The sequence below is a fragment of the Dermacentor silvarum genome, chromosome 7, assembly GCF_013339745.2.
Source record: "Dermacentor silvarum isolate Dsil-2018 chromosome 7, BIME_Dsil_1.4, whole genome shotgun sequence".
NCBI classification, from domain to species: domain Eukaryota; kingdom Metazoa; phylum Arthropoda; class Arachnida; order Ixodida; family Ixodidae; genus Dermacentor; species Dermacentor silvarum.
This window is the reverse complement of record NC_051160.1, coordinates 160082683-160101434: the sequence shown is the minus strand read 5'-3', so window position 1 is coordinate 160101434 and position 18752 is coordinate 160082683. Positions and strand designations below refer to the sequence as shown.

General features: G+C 45.4%; 1 protein-coding gene across 1 annotated transcript in view; it reads left to right on the top strand.

Annotated features, from left to right (window-relative positions):
• LOC119459313 (uncharacterized) overlaps window positions 1-10004 on the top strand; it is a 294125-nt gene extending 284121 nt beyond the window's left edge. The window contains exon 10 of the mRNA XM_049671656.1: window positions 5963-10004. Within this exon, the coding sequence (XP_049527613.1) occupies window positions 5963-6144 (182 nt within the window). The 3' untranslated portion in view covers window positions 6145-10004. The remainder of the gene's footprint in view (window positions 1-5962) is intronic.
• The last annotated feature ends 8748 nt before the right edge of the window (window positions 10005-18752 follow it).

Here is an 18752-nt window from a genome sequence, read left to right as displayed (position 1 = left end):
AGTGTGACCCAGCTTCTATCCAGCGATCTCACCTGTGTCCCAGTGACTACCAGTGAACGCCAGCATCCCCAGTGCCACGACCACTGGATTTAAAAAAAAAGGTCCTTTTTTTTATCCAGCGGCCGTGCCATTGCGATCCAATGTCAAAAAACACTCTGCTTGCACACTAGAAGACGTTGGTTTTTGCAATAGGCATGGCCCGCCGAGCTCCGTCCTTTTATCCTAATGTTAGAGTGACCTAGAATATGGGAGAGTGTCCAAAGCGCCGGCTCCGGCGAGGGCCTTTTTCTGTGAACTGCCGCGCCGCGCCGCTGCTACTCCGGACCCGTGGGCTTTTCGCGCTCGCGAAGCGCGCGAGAAGCGAGGGTCGTCTGCTACGCGCTGTAGTTTTTTGCGTTCATTTTCCACGCAAAGCACTTAAACTCTATTTAACTTCTACAGTGTGGTGCTGCATGGAGCTTACCCATCTTTGAGCGTTTCTTTGTGATTGGGCAGCAAGATAATGCAAAAACTAACGTATCAAACTCATCAGCGCGGCCTAGCTCCGGTGCTACAGTTCGGGAACGGTATCACGGTAACTGCGTGCGTAGAAAGGCGCTAAATGAGCTCGCGCAAGGAAAGAACGTAAAAAAAGAAACGTTATTCGCATGAGTACGCGGGCAATAGCACCATGCTTGCAAGAATAAGAGTAACGAAAAAAAGTGAATTACTCGTGGAGTCCAGTAAAATACCTGCGTGCAGTGACCGCTTCGCTCACCACTTCGCGCATTTCGCTCACGGTCAGTAGTGGTTTAGAGCGATATGCGTATGTATTTATTCATAATTTTTTAGCCTCGACAATACTTTATTATTGACAAAGTGCCGTGAGAAAGTGTAAGGGAAACAAGAGAAGGAGCAGAGACGGCTCTAACGCCGCAATAGAGATAGCGTACACGAACAATTCTTGCTGTACGCTATCTCTTCAATACAAACTTCGCGCACGATGTACCTTAAGGTTCACCGTGAACGAAGCTGGTTTCAAATTCAGACATTCGAAAGAAAAGCCATTCCAGGCAATTGGTAAAAAACATAAAAAGGTGAACAAATATATATTTTTCTACATTGAAATGAATAGATAGCTACTACTGGCCTAGCTATTCCCTCATTTATTAAGCAAAAGTTATTGTAGCAATAGAGTTGTTTTAATAATCCGCAAATCCTCTGTGAAATTACCAACATATAATTTCTCATTATATAATAGTTATTGCTTAACGTGTGATTTTTTACATAAACTAACAAGCATTCATGGCACGTGATGATGTTTGTGCTTGCATTATATTGAGTGGAAAATCGTCTTGAAGATTACAATCTTTGATGTATTACAAATATCACTATTTATTCTACATATCCCTAAAATAGTTACCTTCAATAAGTAAAACATGATGAGTTTATGTTCTGGTGATTAGTTGCCTCTTTTATTACGCAACTACAAGTATGTAATTATTTATTAGTAAGTATATTTGTTGTGTACGAAGCAGCGAGCATACGCAATAAATATTCCTAAAATTTACTTTCATGTTAAAATTCGCTTAGTGTTTGCGCACTTGCAATACAAGAAGGCGAAAGACGAGTTGCACATCCGTAATGCATCACGTTCATTTCCTGACGTTCGCTCGTTACTATGAAATGAGGCGTACGTACAACAATGTTGCACTGTTAGCGTTTCATTTATTTTGGTTTGTCTTGTTTTTTGCCGCCGTATATTTCTCGCATACCCTTTACCTACACGCCGTGGTAGCTTAGTGGCTTTGGTAGGTTGGACAGCTAAGCTCGAGGACGCAGGTTCGATTCCCGGCCACGGCGGCTTACATTTCGATGGAGGCGAAATCCATAAAATACCCGTGTACATAGATTTAGGTGCACGTTAAGAACTCCAGGCGGTCTAAATTACCGGAGCCCTCCAATACGGCGTTTGTCATGGTCATATTGTGATTTTTTGATGTAAAACCCCAGAAATTATCATTACTATTATTACCCTTTACCTGTGCTGTCAGTTCTTCATGATATATGAGCAAGTTCGACACGCTACGATCGAGATTGGCATTCAAAACGTTCTTATCGTCACACCCCCACAACAAGAGGGATTTCTGGCCGAAAAATGTGGGTTTGTACCACACCTGATATTGTTGTCGTTAATCGCGGCGTGAATGCAAGTATGTCAAGTTACTAATGCCATGACCCATCAGTCATCTTAGTCACACATTTGTGACTTTCCACGCTATACATTGGAATATATACCAAGTGAACGAGACACGAAAGTTGCGTGGTTTGTATTTATTTTTGGTACCGCGGCCCCGCCGACGGACACATTCCGCTTCCCAGGAGCCAGTTAAGGATTTCGCCTTAATAAAGAAAGAGCAGAGCGCAGGAGGCAGTCTCGTAAAACAAATGGAATGGATGATATAAAAGAAAGAAAACAATAGGTGTAAAAGCGTTAGCATGAGCTACCCATATGTGCTACGTTCTCCTGGTTATCATCGCGATCTCCAGCTTATTTTCTTCTGCAGCACGTTCACGATGATCATTCCACGCATGACTAAATGAAGAAAGCGCGCGGAATGCGTTACTCAAACAGCCGCGTAAGCGCGGACCAAGTGAGCTAAAAGGAAATAGACAAAATACCCGTATTCACAGCCGGCAAACGCGTTCTCTGTGCGGTGAGTCACTGCGGTATTACCTTGCGGTGACGTGGTACTTCATCATCATCATCATCATCATCATCATCATCATCATCATCATCATCATCATCAGCCTATTTTATGTCCACTGCAGGACGAAGGCCTCTCCCTGCTATCTCCAATTACCCCTGTCTTGCACCCGCGTATTCCAACTTGCGCCTTCTACTTATTATAACCCAAATTATTGCGATGTTGGCTAATAGCGGCCAAAGTATCAGGCTCGTAGCAGACGCCCGCCGCCTTGGCGCAGCTTCGGCAGCTGAGAAAGCCCACGGGTCCGGTACAGCAGCGCCGTGGCGCGGGAGTTCACACAAAAAGGCCCTCGCTCCTCCCATGCATTCGGACGGCGCTTTGGACACTCTCCAATATTCCAGGTCACTCTACTAATGTCCACTAGAATATCGGCTATCGTCGATAACTCTCTGATCCACACCAATCTCTTCCTGTCTCCTAACGTTACGCCTAACATTCTTCATTCTGCCGCTCTTTCCGCGTTCATTAACTTGTTCTCGAGCGTCGTTAGTATCCTTTCACTTTCGTGTCCATTTATTTAGTATTTCGTTAATTCAGTTAAAGACTACAAATATTTCCCTCTATGGTATTCTTCGTGTCATTGCTTATTGTCTTCTTATCACATGACTAATAAAATGGTATAGAAATGTTGAGAATTGTCTACCAATGCGTAAGCACTCTTTTGCTCTACTGTTTTACGTCATTTTTGCTTACTTGCTTTTCCAAGATTGTGTATTCCTGTGGATCGCTTTTACGGTACTGAATGGTGTGAAGATGCATTGCCAGTAAGTTGCATGGCCGCTTCAAAGCGATCGTATCAAATGAGCCAGAACACGCCGCCGCAACCGCTTTAACCACAGCTGTTTCTCCCCTTTTGTAGCGTTAGCTACACTGGCCTAGCCAAGCCCGTTTCGCGCGGCACGTCAAGAGCCGTGCTGCGCATGCGCAAGGATCAGTGATGTCACACGGCTTGCGCACCGGAGCCACCGGAGCCGGCACCTCTCGCGCACTCCGCCGCCGCCGCGCGCGACTCACCGCCGCCGGTCTGCGCATTCCAGAGGAGTGACGTCGTAGCCGTGGTAGACGCACTGGCGCCGGCGCGCGCTCGCTGTGCAGTCGCCGTCTGACACTGCGCTGTAGCCGCTGCGCTTCTGACTGGCGTTTGCCAGTGTGGTATAGCCATGGAGAAGGAGCGCGCAAATGCTGCTCAACAGCGCAGAAGAACGGAGAATCTTGACTCATCGGATCCCGAAGTAGTTGCCTGGCAATTAGCGGTTGAGCGTAGGAGACAACCAGGAAAGCTAAGAATAATCAGCTGAACCTTTGCTAACGCTACGTATATCCTGGCATAGCCGAGCTAAGCCACTGCAACTTTTTCTGTCAGTTTATTTTCTGTTTTACCTTTTTGTTACGACCTTGACGCAGCGAAAGTGAGGTCCCCAGTAGTTCTTCTTTTAGCGCCACGAATCATTTAGTATTATCATTAAACCATTATCACATCTACGAATCAGTTATGCATATTTTTATACCAATCAACCCCACAGCAGGCTTGTCTGCACGCAAAACCGTAATGCGGCAAAGTAAGCTTTCAAGGTGGCCTGACGAGAACGATTTTAGCTCTCATCACTTTTTTGTTTTGTTTCAATCGTTGCTTATTGTTTATAAAGCTACGAATGATCTATATTTACACTAGTATAAGGATTAAATGTCGTAACTTCGGAAATTGCGCATTTTGTGCTGATACAGGGCATTACATTTTTTGCGTGACCGACAGCTTTTGCTGTGGTAGTCGCCAAAGAATGCTTACGTAATGAAATCGGGCCCCTCGGTTAGCTTTCTTCTAATTCATTACATAGCGGAAGCCTTGAATCCAGCAGCTTTGATGTCTTCAGGTAGGATGTGCGGGTTTATTGAACAGTTGGCTTTTCCCAAGACGTTCACGTACAACGCGAGGCCTGCGGTAGATAGCATGCTATGCATCCACTGTCATGCCGTGAGTGGTGGCACTGGCTAACACTCCCGGGGTTAGTTCCAATAGACACACGTAAATACCTCGGAAATTGGATGGTAAAAGGGAACCGCGGTAGCTTAAGTGGTAACACATGTCTTCTCATTGCATGCGTAATGTGAAGACACGGGTTCGTATGCCACCTGCGGCCAATTCTTTTTCATCTACTTTTATTGCTGTTTATTTATCATTTTTAAATAAATTAGGAGGTAGAAATAATGGCCCCTATGCTGTCATTTCTGTCATTGTTTGTTCGCTTCTTGACGGCCGACAATAACAGGGAGGACAGCATAAGGGAAGATATTTGTGGTTCCTAATTGAGTTATAGAAGTGATAAACACATGAAAGTCGATGAAAAACAACTGACCGCCGATGAGATAGTTTATTATTATTGGATATCAAGCCCCTCAGTTTTCTTTCTTCTTGTTCATACATAGCTTATTTATTTATTGATTTATATATCATGACCATATATATATTTATGGGGTGATAATTTTTAGCTTCACCGATATGTAGCTATCTCTTGTTGCAGATAACATAATTCCATTTCTTGAGCTGGGATATTCACAGGCGGACATTACTTGCAAGCGAAATCGACACACCTTTTCAACTAATAACTAAATTAGTTACTACAAATCTAAAATCAACTAATTCCACTAATTAACTTTTAATAACTACTTTCCTGCACATATCGTAATTTGCGAATCATAGCCGAAGTTTGCCGTAGGAACTTTGATGGCACGAGTTTTTAGATACGCGCAATCAAATTCGCGGTAAAAATGCATTGTTGTTCCACTCAATTCTTTTACGAAATGCTCTTTTCTGCATGGAAGCCCCAAAGTAACTCGAACACCATGTTTTTTATCGCCGACTTTAGCAATGAATATCTCGGAAATGGTGTCATCCGGAAAATTCATTCTAAGTGGATACACCTTGAAAAATGATGGCTACAATTCGCAAATTGCAATATGTGCCGTAAGGTAATTAATTAAGAAGTCAACGAGTGAATTTGCTGTTCTCGTTGAAGGTCTGTTTCGATTTCTCGTGCAAGTAATGTCCGCCTCTTTCTATATTCCAGCAAATGGAGTGATGCTTTCTGCCATAGGTATGGCATGTTATGGAAAAACTTTATTAAGGTCCTTCAGAATGCGCGACTGCCATAGGTGAATAATAAAAATTATATAAATCTGAAAAATGATCACCCGGTATACCTTGCTTATTGCAGACTACAAGTTTGCACCTGGCTACCTTCCAGAAAAGTGCGGTCATCTCCAGTGTGGTCACCCGAGCAGCTGCCGGCTTGCTTGCGGTTACAACGAAAGAGTCCCTGGCCTCCAGGTTGCGCTCAAAGAAGCCAGTAGCCCCGACGACGGAACTTACTTTGTGTTCGACTTGCGCTCATCGTGAGCATTGTGTACAAACAGAATTCGTCTGGCTTTGCTTGGTTATATGGCCTGAAATGTAGAGCCCCAACAAGCAGTGGCAAAAAGCAGGAGTAATTGCCTGGTATTTTTCTTCATCCCGGTTTTTGGTCGTAAAAAACTTTAACCACGTTTATTGTGAAAAAAAACAGGCCTTGAAGTAACGTTCTCAATTTCTGAAAAAAGATTAATTACAGCATGCGCCAATTTACCTGAAGTACTTTCGACTGAAATTATTCTGCAAAACTATTTTACACAAACCGCATTGTGGTGTAATTTCAGGTTTGCATAATGGGGAACAGAACTACATTCTTCTTTAGATTTTGTTTTTACAGTTGCTGTAGAGCTGGAACGCAAATCACGACGATAGGCTAGTTTGTGCATGACTGTGGATGCTAGTTCCGCATAGGTTAGCGCAGGAAAAAAGAAACAGGCAGAAAAAGCGCCTCTTCCTGTCCTATTCTTTTTTCCTGTCCTAGCCTTTTGCCCCACTAACAACAGCCGATGGCTGAAAACGTTAAGCTCAGAATATTTGTAGTATTGCATGAGAAGGGTTCTTGTCTGTGTCAGTATATATTTCATGCTTGAGCGTTCGAATTTAGAACTACATTATTTATGACATGCCTTCAGAAATATTGTCATAATGAGAAGTTACATATGGTTTCTGTAACCCCAAAACAATTATCGCCCATAGAGCCCAGTTGGGCGCTTCACAATTGCTCAATATTGCGATCAGACAGACCACAGTGCGTGTTTTCCAACATGTTCTTATGCTTTTCTTCCTACGGCGTGTGGAATTATAGTAGTTCGTTTTGACACGGGAACAGGGCACACAACTCTTCGTATGACTCCCTATATTCCTCAGCAGCTAATCGCAAAATCTGGGAAGTTGCCTACAGGATGCCTACAGGCTTTGCAAATGCTCTGTAAAAATCTGCTAGTTTTCAAAGAAGCTGTAACAGCCTCTAGCCTAGCTCACCTTAGGTACGAATGAAAACATCTCGGCATTTTATTCCAAAACACAATTCCTCCCAGAGAAGTCAAGCCGGCACAGCCTTTCAGATAACAGAACTCACAGCGGGGCTAGTTGGTTCTGATTCATCTTTGAATTGACTTTTCCAGCACAAGAAAAAACACGGACGCGCTGTCCGTGTGTGGTTATTGGTAGTCCGTGTTGTTCTTTTTTTTGTGCTGGACAAGTCAATACAAAGATGGTCGGTGTAACTCTGAATACGTACATACATATTTATTATCTAAGCTAATTTACGTTTGTTTGAAACATTATTATTATTACATATTATGGTGGGGCCGAGTAGAGGCACTAAAGTAGTTTACCAGTCATTGTACTTCACGTGGCACTGGAATCACTAAGCAAAATAAAAAAGAAAAAACTAAACGAATGAACATTGCAAGGTGACAGCGATTCCAAGGATGCCGTGGTTACTCAGTTAGGGCAGAGAAATTGCAGTAAATCCGAAAATGTGCGTGCTGCAATAAGTAATTGCTTATCGTAAAAAGTACGATTTGCTATTCGGCAAGCTGGCGTCGGTAGCGGCATTCAGTTGAAACATGATTTTCGAATTACTGCAATGAATGACGTAGAGATCTTAAAATGGCTGTGTAGAGCTTTAAAACGTGGGGTGTGGTGTTTGAAACTTCATGGATTCCTAAAATTGTCCGCTTTCTTTAGATGCATTGTATACCATCTCAAATAGCCACAAGGCCGCAGTGCGCAGCTCAAGCATGTATTTATGCTATGAGGTTCTTGAGGATAAAATGACAGGCGCCGAACGCCCTAAGCTTCGTGTTCGTAACTCACACTTGCTATTGGTTGTCCCCTTTCTTCCGAATAATGTGTGCAACATTGCTAATATGAAACGTGCTCTTGCGAAGTGTTCCAGCATAGCAAGAATATTAATCAAACCACAAAGAACGTCTTGGCGTTTTGCCGTTGTCTCTATTTTGCTGGCCTTGAGAGAACATTTCACTGGTGATGTTCTATAATTTTACTGTGCTTCGCTCCTTCAATTGCAGGGTTTAAACGTTGTTTGCTTGTCCCTAAGAAAATAATGTTTGTGGCAAATTAGTCTATTCGCAAGATGGCTCAGGCTACTTTCTGACCGTAGTGAACAAAAGCTGCAAAATGCTCAGGGTGCTGCTATTTATCATTTTGCTTATTTATTCCCACGAATGTTCCAAAGTTTAGGAAAACGAAAAATATGCGCAGAACAATTGCGATATTCTTGTAATTCACTTGCAATTCCTCGCCTCTCCTCTTTTCTGTGTGCCTTTAATGAATCCACGTTCTTAGCTCTGTCACCTTTATGAGCGACTTGCAGCTCCACTTCATGCCATGTTCAATAGCATGACCTTTCATACATATAAACTTCTTTGCTTCAAAAGCCGTTGGCATTTGAACCGTAAGAGTATCTATCTCGGGTGGAAATCACGTACACGAAAGCAAGTAGGTAGTTCTCACCTTGATGTGTGTTTTTGCCAGGACACAGGAGCAGCAATCCAACCAGTGACAGCGTTCAGAAGCACAAAAATTGCAACACATCAAACGAAATAAAACACTTCATCGGCAGAGAGAAGTGCAAATTGCCGCATCAAATCACTGCTCTGCTTGTAGCTCTACTGTAAACGCAGCAAGAAACCCTGAACACCATGCAAGGAGTAACGGCGAAGTAAATACAGTCGCACTAATGTTCCTTTTGTTAACCATTTGTTTCTGGAGCGGTCTCTTAAGACGTGTGGCGAATATGGACAAAATGAGAGCCTATTTGTAGGCATGCTCATTATAAACATTGCCTCCCTTTGATATATAACACAAAAAAGTGTCAGTTAGTAAATATGAGAAAATATTTTAGGAACTAGACAGCTGACAAGACCAGGCTGTTACAGAAAACTTAGTGGTGTTTGGCAGTTATTCAATATCCTCCTATTCCGTTTTGTTTGAGAGACTCGACACTCGCAGTGGACATGTGCTAGACAAAGTTCCTGCTTTACTGTCAGCGCTACCGACTTTTCAGATATATTTAACAGCCCTGCAAAATGTTTTTTTCAAAAGAGCTAACTGAGGAGGCTTGGTCATGCCTAGATTATGTCATTAGACATTGTTCATTGGAAACCTACGGCGGCTCAGCCGAGCAGCACATTACCTTTGGAATCGACTCAGCAAAATGAGTCGGCATGGTAGCCATTTTCTGTTTTTGGGCGACACCTACTTCATATTTAGCCCTCCTTCTCTTCGTCTTGTTCGTCGAGCAAGAAAAGTCTAGTCTCATTTCACAGTTTTAAACTCAGGTGCGCACACTGTGTAACTGTTTCTTGTAGTCATTAGTCACTCCTGTTTGTAATTGCTCGAATGAAACCCCTATTTAGAGAAAATTTCTCCTGGGGGTGTAAAGTGCCAACGTTAGCCAACAATTTCTTTATATAAAACGACCGTGCAAATGGATTTGCTCGTGTCAACTTCTGTTCCGAGTTCAGGCCACATCCACGTTTGCATAAGCAGCAACGAAAAGCACATTTAGCACAGAGAACATAAACCTCTTATTACGACTACCACGGCAAAATAACTGCGTTGCAATAGGTGTAGGAGCCATTTAAGTATGGAATGACATTTTATACATGTAGCTGCGCAACTACCGTACCTCAAGATATGCAAGATATTTTGTTACCATGCTCGCCTTCATTTTGCTGCATGCTGCAACGCCCATATTCTTCAGATAAAGCACGACTATTTTGTACAGTTTTGGCACATGTCGAATTTATAATCATTTGAAAATTACAACATGCTCAAGAGCTTCTTCATGTATCTTCTTATGGCTTTGAAATAAAGTCTCAAAACGAACTAGGCACGTCGTCAAGGTTTATTTTAGACATTGTATGCAGAGAAAAGTACTTTGCTGTGATCTTTCTTGTCGAAGCAGATTTCTTGATTGAAAAACTTATTTGCTTTTGCATTGGTGCAGTGTACAATTTGCAGTTACAGTATGAGTAAACAATCGGATGTCCAACTGTAGGAACTGCCGTAAGCTGTGACTGGGTGAGAGGGTCTTTCTATCGAAAAACGAATGGGGTGATCGCAAGTGTAGCGAACCGGACTCTATTTACCAAATAATTTTTTCCTTTCATTACCTTAATGTTTTATTCCTCATCCCTCCATCTAACCTTTCCAGGCGATAAAGCAGAGCGAGGTATTGCGTAAGCCGATGATGAAGTGCAAGAACTTAAACAATATTACTCACTGTTGGCACCCATCGTATGCTAAACCATGTGAAGGTAGCTGGCTATCCAACAGTTTGAGGTTCTGCAAAGCGTTAACAGATACGTGGATGAATGTGTTTCGCTAAGGCCAGTGTCTGTGTGACGACAGCAGCAATGCTATGACAACGGTGGCAGCGATAGCATGACCGCAATCGCACGATGACTCATCTCTTTTAGTCCGGCGAAGAAACGTTAAGACGTTGAGTCGTACAGGTCACATAATTATTCCAATCTAAACATTCTGTTTATGCAGTATACGATACTAATATAATGCCAAAATCTTATAAAAAATTATGGGGTTTTACGTGCCAAAACCACCATCTCATTATGAGGCACGCCGTAATGGGGGACTTCAGATTAACTTGGACCACCCGGGGTTCTTTAACGTGCACCTAAATCTAAGGACAAGGGTGTTTTCTGCATTTCGACCCCATCGAAATGCGGCCGCCGTGGCCGAGATTTGATCCCGAGACCACGTGTTCAGCAGCCCAACACCATAACCACTGAGCAACCAAGGCGGGTCGTAAAATCTTATCGTCACATTGTAGTGACGGTGAAATACACAGTAGCGAAACGGTGAATCACGAAACTAACACTTTATTGAGCTAACCCGTGCCCACAAATGCAAGTAACATTCGAAGCACAACGATAGCGACGAACACAGTCGGCGATCATCGAAATCTGGGGCGCGATCTTGTACGCGTTCCAAAATGGAACGGAGGCGTTCCGTTCCATCGAGCCGCACACGATTGGTCAATTTGAACGTCGCGGTTGAAATTGACCAATCGTGTGCGGCTCGATGGAACGGAACGCCTCCGTTCCATTTTGGAACGCGTACAAGATCGCGCCCCTGATCAGCGGGTCCAGCGCGTTGGCTTTTACACATGACTCGTCGAACTTTGCAGTATATTTGCTGGTGCTCGCATAACTTCCAGAAAATACAAGACTGTTCATGTCACGAATACAACCTGAATAGACAAAGCTCAGCGAGAACATCAACAGCAGACAGAATCAACAACTTTACAGTAAGTTCAAAATCATGCAGACGCGCCTTGCGCGTCTTGCGGTGAGTGATCACTTTAATACGTTAGCGGTTGAAATGCCATCCCGCGAAAAAGAAAAAAAAATTACGCCATCTTCCCGTATCGGGGAAATCTGAGAAGTAGGCGAAACAGCCATGGGGTCGACTCAAGGTAGTTTTATCAGCTGTATAAACTTGGACATGCAGCAGCACGAGCAACGCGGAGAATTGTTGTCGGCGCCGTCGGCGTTTTGCCCGCGTTCGCACCGAACGCGCGCGGCGTTGGTGACTTGCCGGTGCCTCGGGGGTGCCTACCGTCGCGCCTCTAACCTAAGCTGCTTTGCATTATCGCGCGCGGAGCCGCAGGTGTTGCCATTCGATGATGATGATGATAAGTGGTTCTTGAGGGAAAGGGAAAGGTTGGCGCTATCTTCTGCAGCCCTTGAGGGAGCACGGCTCAGCGCCAAATGTTGCCATTCGTTGCGCAATCCGGAGAGGAGAGGAGCGTCGGAGAGGAGAAATGCCGAGAGGAGAGATGAGACAAGGAGAGAGGAGGGGGAGGAGGGAGGAGATGAGATGAGACAAGGAGAGGAGGGTAAGGAGGATGCGCATGCGCAGTAGGGGTGCGGACGCAGCACGACGGATGTATGGATGGACGGAGGCAGGGAGGGACATAGCCCCGACCATAAGATGCTTCGCATCCTAAAATAAGGACGCGTGTCAATGCCCCCCTCTTGAAAGAATCGTCGCGATGCTACAAATACGAGAGCAAGAAGCTAAAACACACATAGTAAAGAAAAAAGTTGTTGCAGTTTCACCTGAAAGGCGAAGCATCAATTGCGATAGCAAATTTGTAGAGAGCTATACGGAGTAATGATATTAGCTTTATCAGCTGTATAAACTTGGACATGCAGCAGCACCGGCAACACGCAGAACTATTGTCGACGCCTTCGGCGTTTTGCCCGCGTTCGCTCAAAATGCGTGCGGCGTTGGTGACTGTTGCCGGAGCCTCTGATATAAATAGGCACTTGGTGCCGCAGCTAAACGTCGCCTCCCTTCCCTCCCCCTCCCCCCCTCCCCCTCCCCCACGGCCTCTCGCGCGTCGGAAGAAGGCGCGTTTGCTCTACATATATGGTGATTGTAAAGGAGGAAAGAGACGCTTACTTCTGCAGCCCTTAAGCGAGCACGGCGCAGAACGCGCGTTTGTTCTCCGCCGTGCGTTCACTCCCCGTGAAAGCGCGCGCCCCTCGCGCCCTTTCACTCGCACATACAGCGTTCGGCGCGCGGCGACGATTTCATCTCCATTGACGTCATACGGAACCTCACGGCGACGGCGACGGCGACGCCGACGGCAGAAGTCTGCTTTTGAGTGTCCATATAATTGCTATCGCAATAAAATAACAAACAAGCGAACGATCAAAGCCCAAAGTTCGTTAACGCAGGTGGAAGGCCTTAAGGTGCCCAACATGGACTACTTCAAGTCGCGAACGGCACCACTGTGATTGCGTAATGCCGACTGGCACGACCTCGTAGTTCAGTCAGAACTTCCCTGATCTTGTGAAAGCGTTGCAAGTGCCGGACTACGTGACAAGCGCTCAAGGAGTGAGAGCGTCTGCCCAGGAAGCCCTGTGCATGCGCTTGCGTCGCCTGGCCTGCCCGAGCTGCCTGTCTGACCTACAAGACTTCTTCGGTCGCCACTATAGCGTCATTTCAAATGTGTCGAACAAAATGATGTTCCACATTTCACATATCTTAGGAACTTTCAAACCGTAAGAGAGACTCGGAGCTACTCACCTTTCAAGCTGACACGAACAGACGACATACTACTATTCCAATACGGGGTTTAGTTTTTGCTCACCGTCTGCCACCAGCAGCAGACGGCGCACGCTGCGGAACCGTTATACTGACCGCAGCGCCAATTTTGCGTCATGACGCGGAGAAGCAGTGAACTGAACTCCAGATGGGCCGGTCGGCACACCTACCCATCTAGACACCGTAACGTTATTTTTGTTTGTGTGTTTACATTCTGCAGAATCGATGGTGCCAACTTTCAAATACATGCTCGGTGGTGGTGGTGAAAACATTTATTTTAGGAAAATACAAGAGTTGACCCCGAAGGGGGGACACCTAAGTGGACTCCCTAGTCCGGTCGTTCTTGGCGAAATGCGCTAGCAGAAGCTTCCATCTCTCACGCAGGGTTCTTCTGCTGAACACCTTCTCCGTCGCATGTTCCATGTTTTTCGCAATCTCTTGCCGTTTTGATGGATTTCGAAGTAGGTTGGAAGCATCCACTTCACGGAGAAGAGCTAAATCGTCTTCCTCGGTGAAGTGCAAGTGTGTCACCTGTTGCTGGTACAGCCTTCATGTTGTAGACTGTTTTCCAAGAAGAAACTCGCGTTACCATGGCACCGCCAGCGACTGAGTTTTGCCAAACCTATCCAAGAACGAGACAATTCATTAGCAGCCATCCTGGTGTTGCGATGCGGCAGGCAACGTATGCGGACGCGTCGCGTTAGGCTTATGGTCACCGGAATCGTCGAACGATCTCAGAAATTGGGCACGCTATGCGCTCAAAACTAACGTTTCAGGTGAGTTTAGAGAAAGCGAAAGCTCATTTCCATAGTTACTGGTGATCTACGAGAGTGAGAGCGCAACCATGACGAGAATTCATGCTGAAGCGGGAGCCAGTGCTACCGCCATGTTTGACAACGTTATTTCTTAGCGTCCGTAAACATTACGAACGTTAAACTCGCCAAATAACGTACGTTATTGTAGCGCACGTAAACCGCAGAAACTGAATAACGTTCGGAGCATGCGCAGTGATGAGAGCTCTATTTTTTACGTACGTAATGCGTTTACATTTGCTTGCAGACGCTAAACTAAAACTGTCTATTGATTAGCCTTTTTAGGAGGCGTTGGATAAGTGCCCAAAATTGGGAAGTAGGGCACCACACAAGAAGAGACACACAGAAAGAAGGAGCGCGGAGTACCAACTGGTTTATTGCAACGTTGGGTGTTACAAAATATAGCATTACAAAACAGCCGAATTGCGCAGGTGCATACAATTCGATAGACAGGTAGATGGATACCCTTCTTCCTTCCCCGCAGAACTTTATATAATGCATCTGATTAGTCAAAAATTACATTTTTTGCACTGAACAGTGTTATACATTCTGTTCATTTTTAAGTTTTACGGAATTTTTTTTTTAAATCGCCTGTGACAGGTCGCATAATTCTTATCGTTGGGCTGGGTTATTCGAAGAGGCGGACATTAGTAGCACGAGAAATGGAAACACATATTCCACTAATTACCAAAAATTGACTAATGAACTTCTTAGTTATTAGGGAGCTTTAGTATAGCGTAAAACGCTTGTTTTAGCGTTAGCGTGCGACGCAATGCTAGTGCAAAGAAAGGCTGCACTGCGCGGCACAAGGTAGTGTTTTAGAATAGTGGAAGGGAGCAAAACGCTAACGCTAAAGCTAATACACTTGGGCTTCATATCGAGGCGGATACAGCAAACATGAGTAAACCCTGCCGTTAAGCCTACTGCGTCGCTAATCGGGAACGTATATCGAAAACAACGCCCATTTGTCACCTGTACGCCGCTGTCGAAACATCATCACACAAATGTAAAGCAAGCACGACCATTAGTGGGGAACGAATGCGCCGAATAGTGCAGGCCGACGACTCGATAGATCCGAAGCGGGCAGCTCTCACTTCGACTGGCGCCGCCATGTTGTCGTGCGTAAGGCTCCCCTTGCGTGCGTTAGCGTTCACGGCGTTCACCACTAAATCCCGAATATAGCGTACGTACGTAAGAGCTCAAGCACCGTTTGCGCAGTGTGGCGCAGGCGGCGCTAACGCTAACTCTTTGCGTTTGCTGCTTTGCGCTTTACTAAAATTGTCTAATTACATTGCGACACATATTGCAATTACAAATTATAGCCGGTGAGATTGCAAGACGCATCCACTTGAAAAGAATTTCCAGGATGATTCCAGTTTCGAGATATTATTTCCCAAAGTGTGCGACGAAATACATGGTCATTGCAGTTACGTGTGTGCTTCAATGTATATACCAGCGTTTTGGTAAAAACGAAATTGGAACAACAGTGCCTTTTTACGGCGAGTTTGATGGCGCATATCTCCGAACTGGCAGGTAGGTAAAAACTTCATTAGAGACTTTTAGTATTGTGGAAAATGCTTGCGTTAGCGTTAGCGTGTTACGCACGCTAAATCTTTCCGGAACACTGTTCGATCGAGTTTTAGTGTAGCGTAAGACAACGATGCGCCGCTAAGCGCGAAACCATCTAGCTGCGAGTAGTCAAAGCAGCAAACTGAGCAGCTCGACAACCAAACTAGCTGTGTGGATCCACGCCAAGCCTTGAAACGAGCCTGCATGTCAAGCACTCGGGCCGAGGGTGCCACCATGTTTGCAACGCTCGAAACTTAGCGAGCGTTTAGCGTCTCCGCTATATTTGAAAAATAGCGGACGCACGCTACCCGCAAAACTGAAATAGCGTTCTGAGCATGCGCAGTCTGACCCCGCTATTTTATTGCGTTTAGCGAGGTGCCATTTCCGCAATACTAAAACTGTCTACTTTTGTCCGGCAAGGGTGGGCTTCACCCTGCCTAGGGGTCTGCCACGAGCCTTTGGGCTCTGGCGTCGTCGTCGGCCCGCTGGACTGCCCACAGTTGATCTTCTGGGTCTGAGCTGAGCAGCACAGCACACCAACTGGTGTTCGAATTAATTTCAAGTGGATCTTATGGATACATCGAATAGCAGCGAGTCAGAGGATGCTGACTTTTCATCGGACTTTGAGTCTGAAAACGACGACGACGCCAACCAGCCAGGAAAATCGGCAGCACCAGCCCGGCGCATCCTATTGTAGTACTTGCAGTTAAGCTTTTGTTGCGTAATACCTGCTGAATGAAAAAATGTTGATTTTTCGAAGGTAGTGCCTAATAGACGACAATACATTTTGTATATCTCATAATTTTCCTACCCTTTTTTTTCTTGGTAGATACCGAGCGTGTCTTTACAAACTTTGTTCAATTTGATCGCACAATCTTGATTTTAACAATTTATATCTTTTTTATGACATACATCTCGTTAATAAAACTTTTATGCGTGAAAAGTGCAATTATTTTGCTTTCTTTTTTTGTACTACATTAAATATTGAGTGCAGTAGTTCCTTCATAAAAAACACCTGCCGTAAAAAACAAAAAACACCTATTTTCCCCATGGTAGGGAAATAGTTTAAAATGAACATCCTGTAGATGTGTCACTTACACAATCGCTACCTTTTCTTTTGACAAAAACGCGTCCATGATCTCTCGGGCACATGCGTTCTTGCTTCTTCCTAGTATCTTGGTAAGATGAAATTGCGTCTTCCAGATGCAGGCAGCACAGTGAGCGGGTAAATGGCCCATTTTATTATTCTTGATAGCCAGCTGATCTTCCCGTGTGCGGTCGTTTACGCAGCGTCCTGTCTGCCTTACGTAGTATGTTCTACAATCTAGCTGGATCTAATGTATCAGTCCCACAGCGCAGCTCACATAAGGCTTTTATGCACTTTTCCACAGCTGCTGGTGCGCTCATCGCATGAAATACGCGAATACAACCGCACATGTTATTGCTGTGCCGAAAACACCATGCTTATGCCGTTCGGTTCGCAACCTTCTTCAGGTTATGCGTAACGCTGTGTGGGTAAGCAACGTGCACTTGCGGTGTCTTCTTTCCACGCAAGACGCCTGGCTCCTTCGGCGGCTGCTTTAGTGGGCGTGCTTCAAACTTCTGCAGGTGTGTCTCAACTACCACTACCAACACCGACTGCGGGAACCCAGCTGAGATTAAAGGTTAAAGTCAGCTGGGTTCCCGCAGTTGGTGCATGCAGCGGTAGTTCAGACCTCGTCGTAAGCCGAGCATCGGAAGCTCATCGGAAGCGAAGCGGCACTTTTGCGGCTTCAGAGTGAGCCCTGACGACTTGGTGGTCTCTATAATACTGTCTTAAGCCGCCTAAGGTGATCGTCGAAATTCCCTGTGAAGGCAACGACTTCATCCAAGTAGAGGAGATAGTTTGGCACTTCAGCCCTGCTAACACTGGATCCATGAGGCGTTGTGACCCAGCAGCCGCAAAAGCAAAACTCGAATGGTATGACCTAAAGTCGTAGAGGGCGTCCGACGGGATGAAGGCGGCCTGCTGGAGATCCCTCCCGTCGAATTCTGTTTACCAATAGCCAGTCTTGGGATTCATGGACGAGAAGTATTTAGTGTTGCAAAGCCGATCTAATGCGTGATCTATCCGTGGGAGGGGTTATAAGCTCTTTTTTGTGATCTTGTTCTGCCGACGTTAATCGACGCAGGAATGCAGGGTACCGTCCTTTTTCTTCACCAAGACTACAGAAGATGATGCCCGCAGGCTTTTCGACGGATGAATGATGTCGTCGAGCAACACTTCGTCGTCTTGTTGACTTATAACTTCACTTTCGCGCATCGAAACTCGGCAAGGGTTCTTGCAGAGTGGTCGAGCACACTGTTCGATTATTATATGATGTTGTGCAACTGGCTTTTGTCGCATCCTCAACGACGTCGAAAAGCTGTCTTTTTATCTCGGAGAAGACTTTTGAGCTGTTTGTGCGTACTCATGGAGAGACTTGTATTTCCGTCGAAGGCTGGTTCTGGTACTATGGCAATCGAGGTAGATGCGACAGAATCCGACAGGACAAACGCATAGCTGGTGTCCACAATTTCCTCCATGTATGCGATCGTCGTGCCCTTATTGATGTGTTTCCACTCCTGGCTGAAGCTCATCAGCATCACTTTTGCGTGTCCTCCATATAGTCAGGTGATTCCTCCTGCTATGCAAATTTCACCGTCGAGCAGTAGATTTTGGTCGCCCTTGACGGTGTATTTTACGCCTGCGGGTGTTTCCGCGCCGACGGAAAGGATGGTACGGTAACGAGGTGGGATGCTGACCTGATTGTCGAGCACAAGGAAGCAGGGTGACTCAGTGAGCTCTCCGACGGTGTCGCTTGGTCTTCGAATAGCATTATCGACTTCACCTTCAGGTCAGTGATTGCGCTGCTTTGTTTCAGAAAGTCCATGCGGCGAATTACGTCTCGCGAGCCCTATTGAACAACAACGATGGTCGCAGGGTAGGTCCGGTGATGAACGACAAATATTGCCGTTCAGATTCCAGTTGGCATTATTAGGTGTCCTCCGGTTGCCCGGATATTGGGCCGTCCCATGCAGTCGTCACTTTCTTCAACTTGTCGTCGAATGATCCATTGATGATGGAAT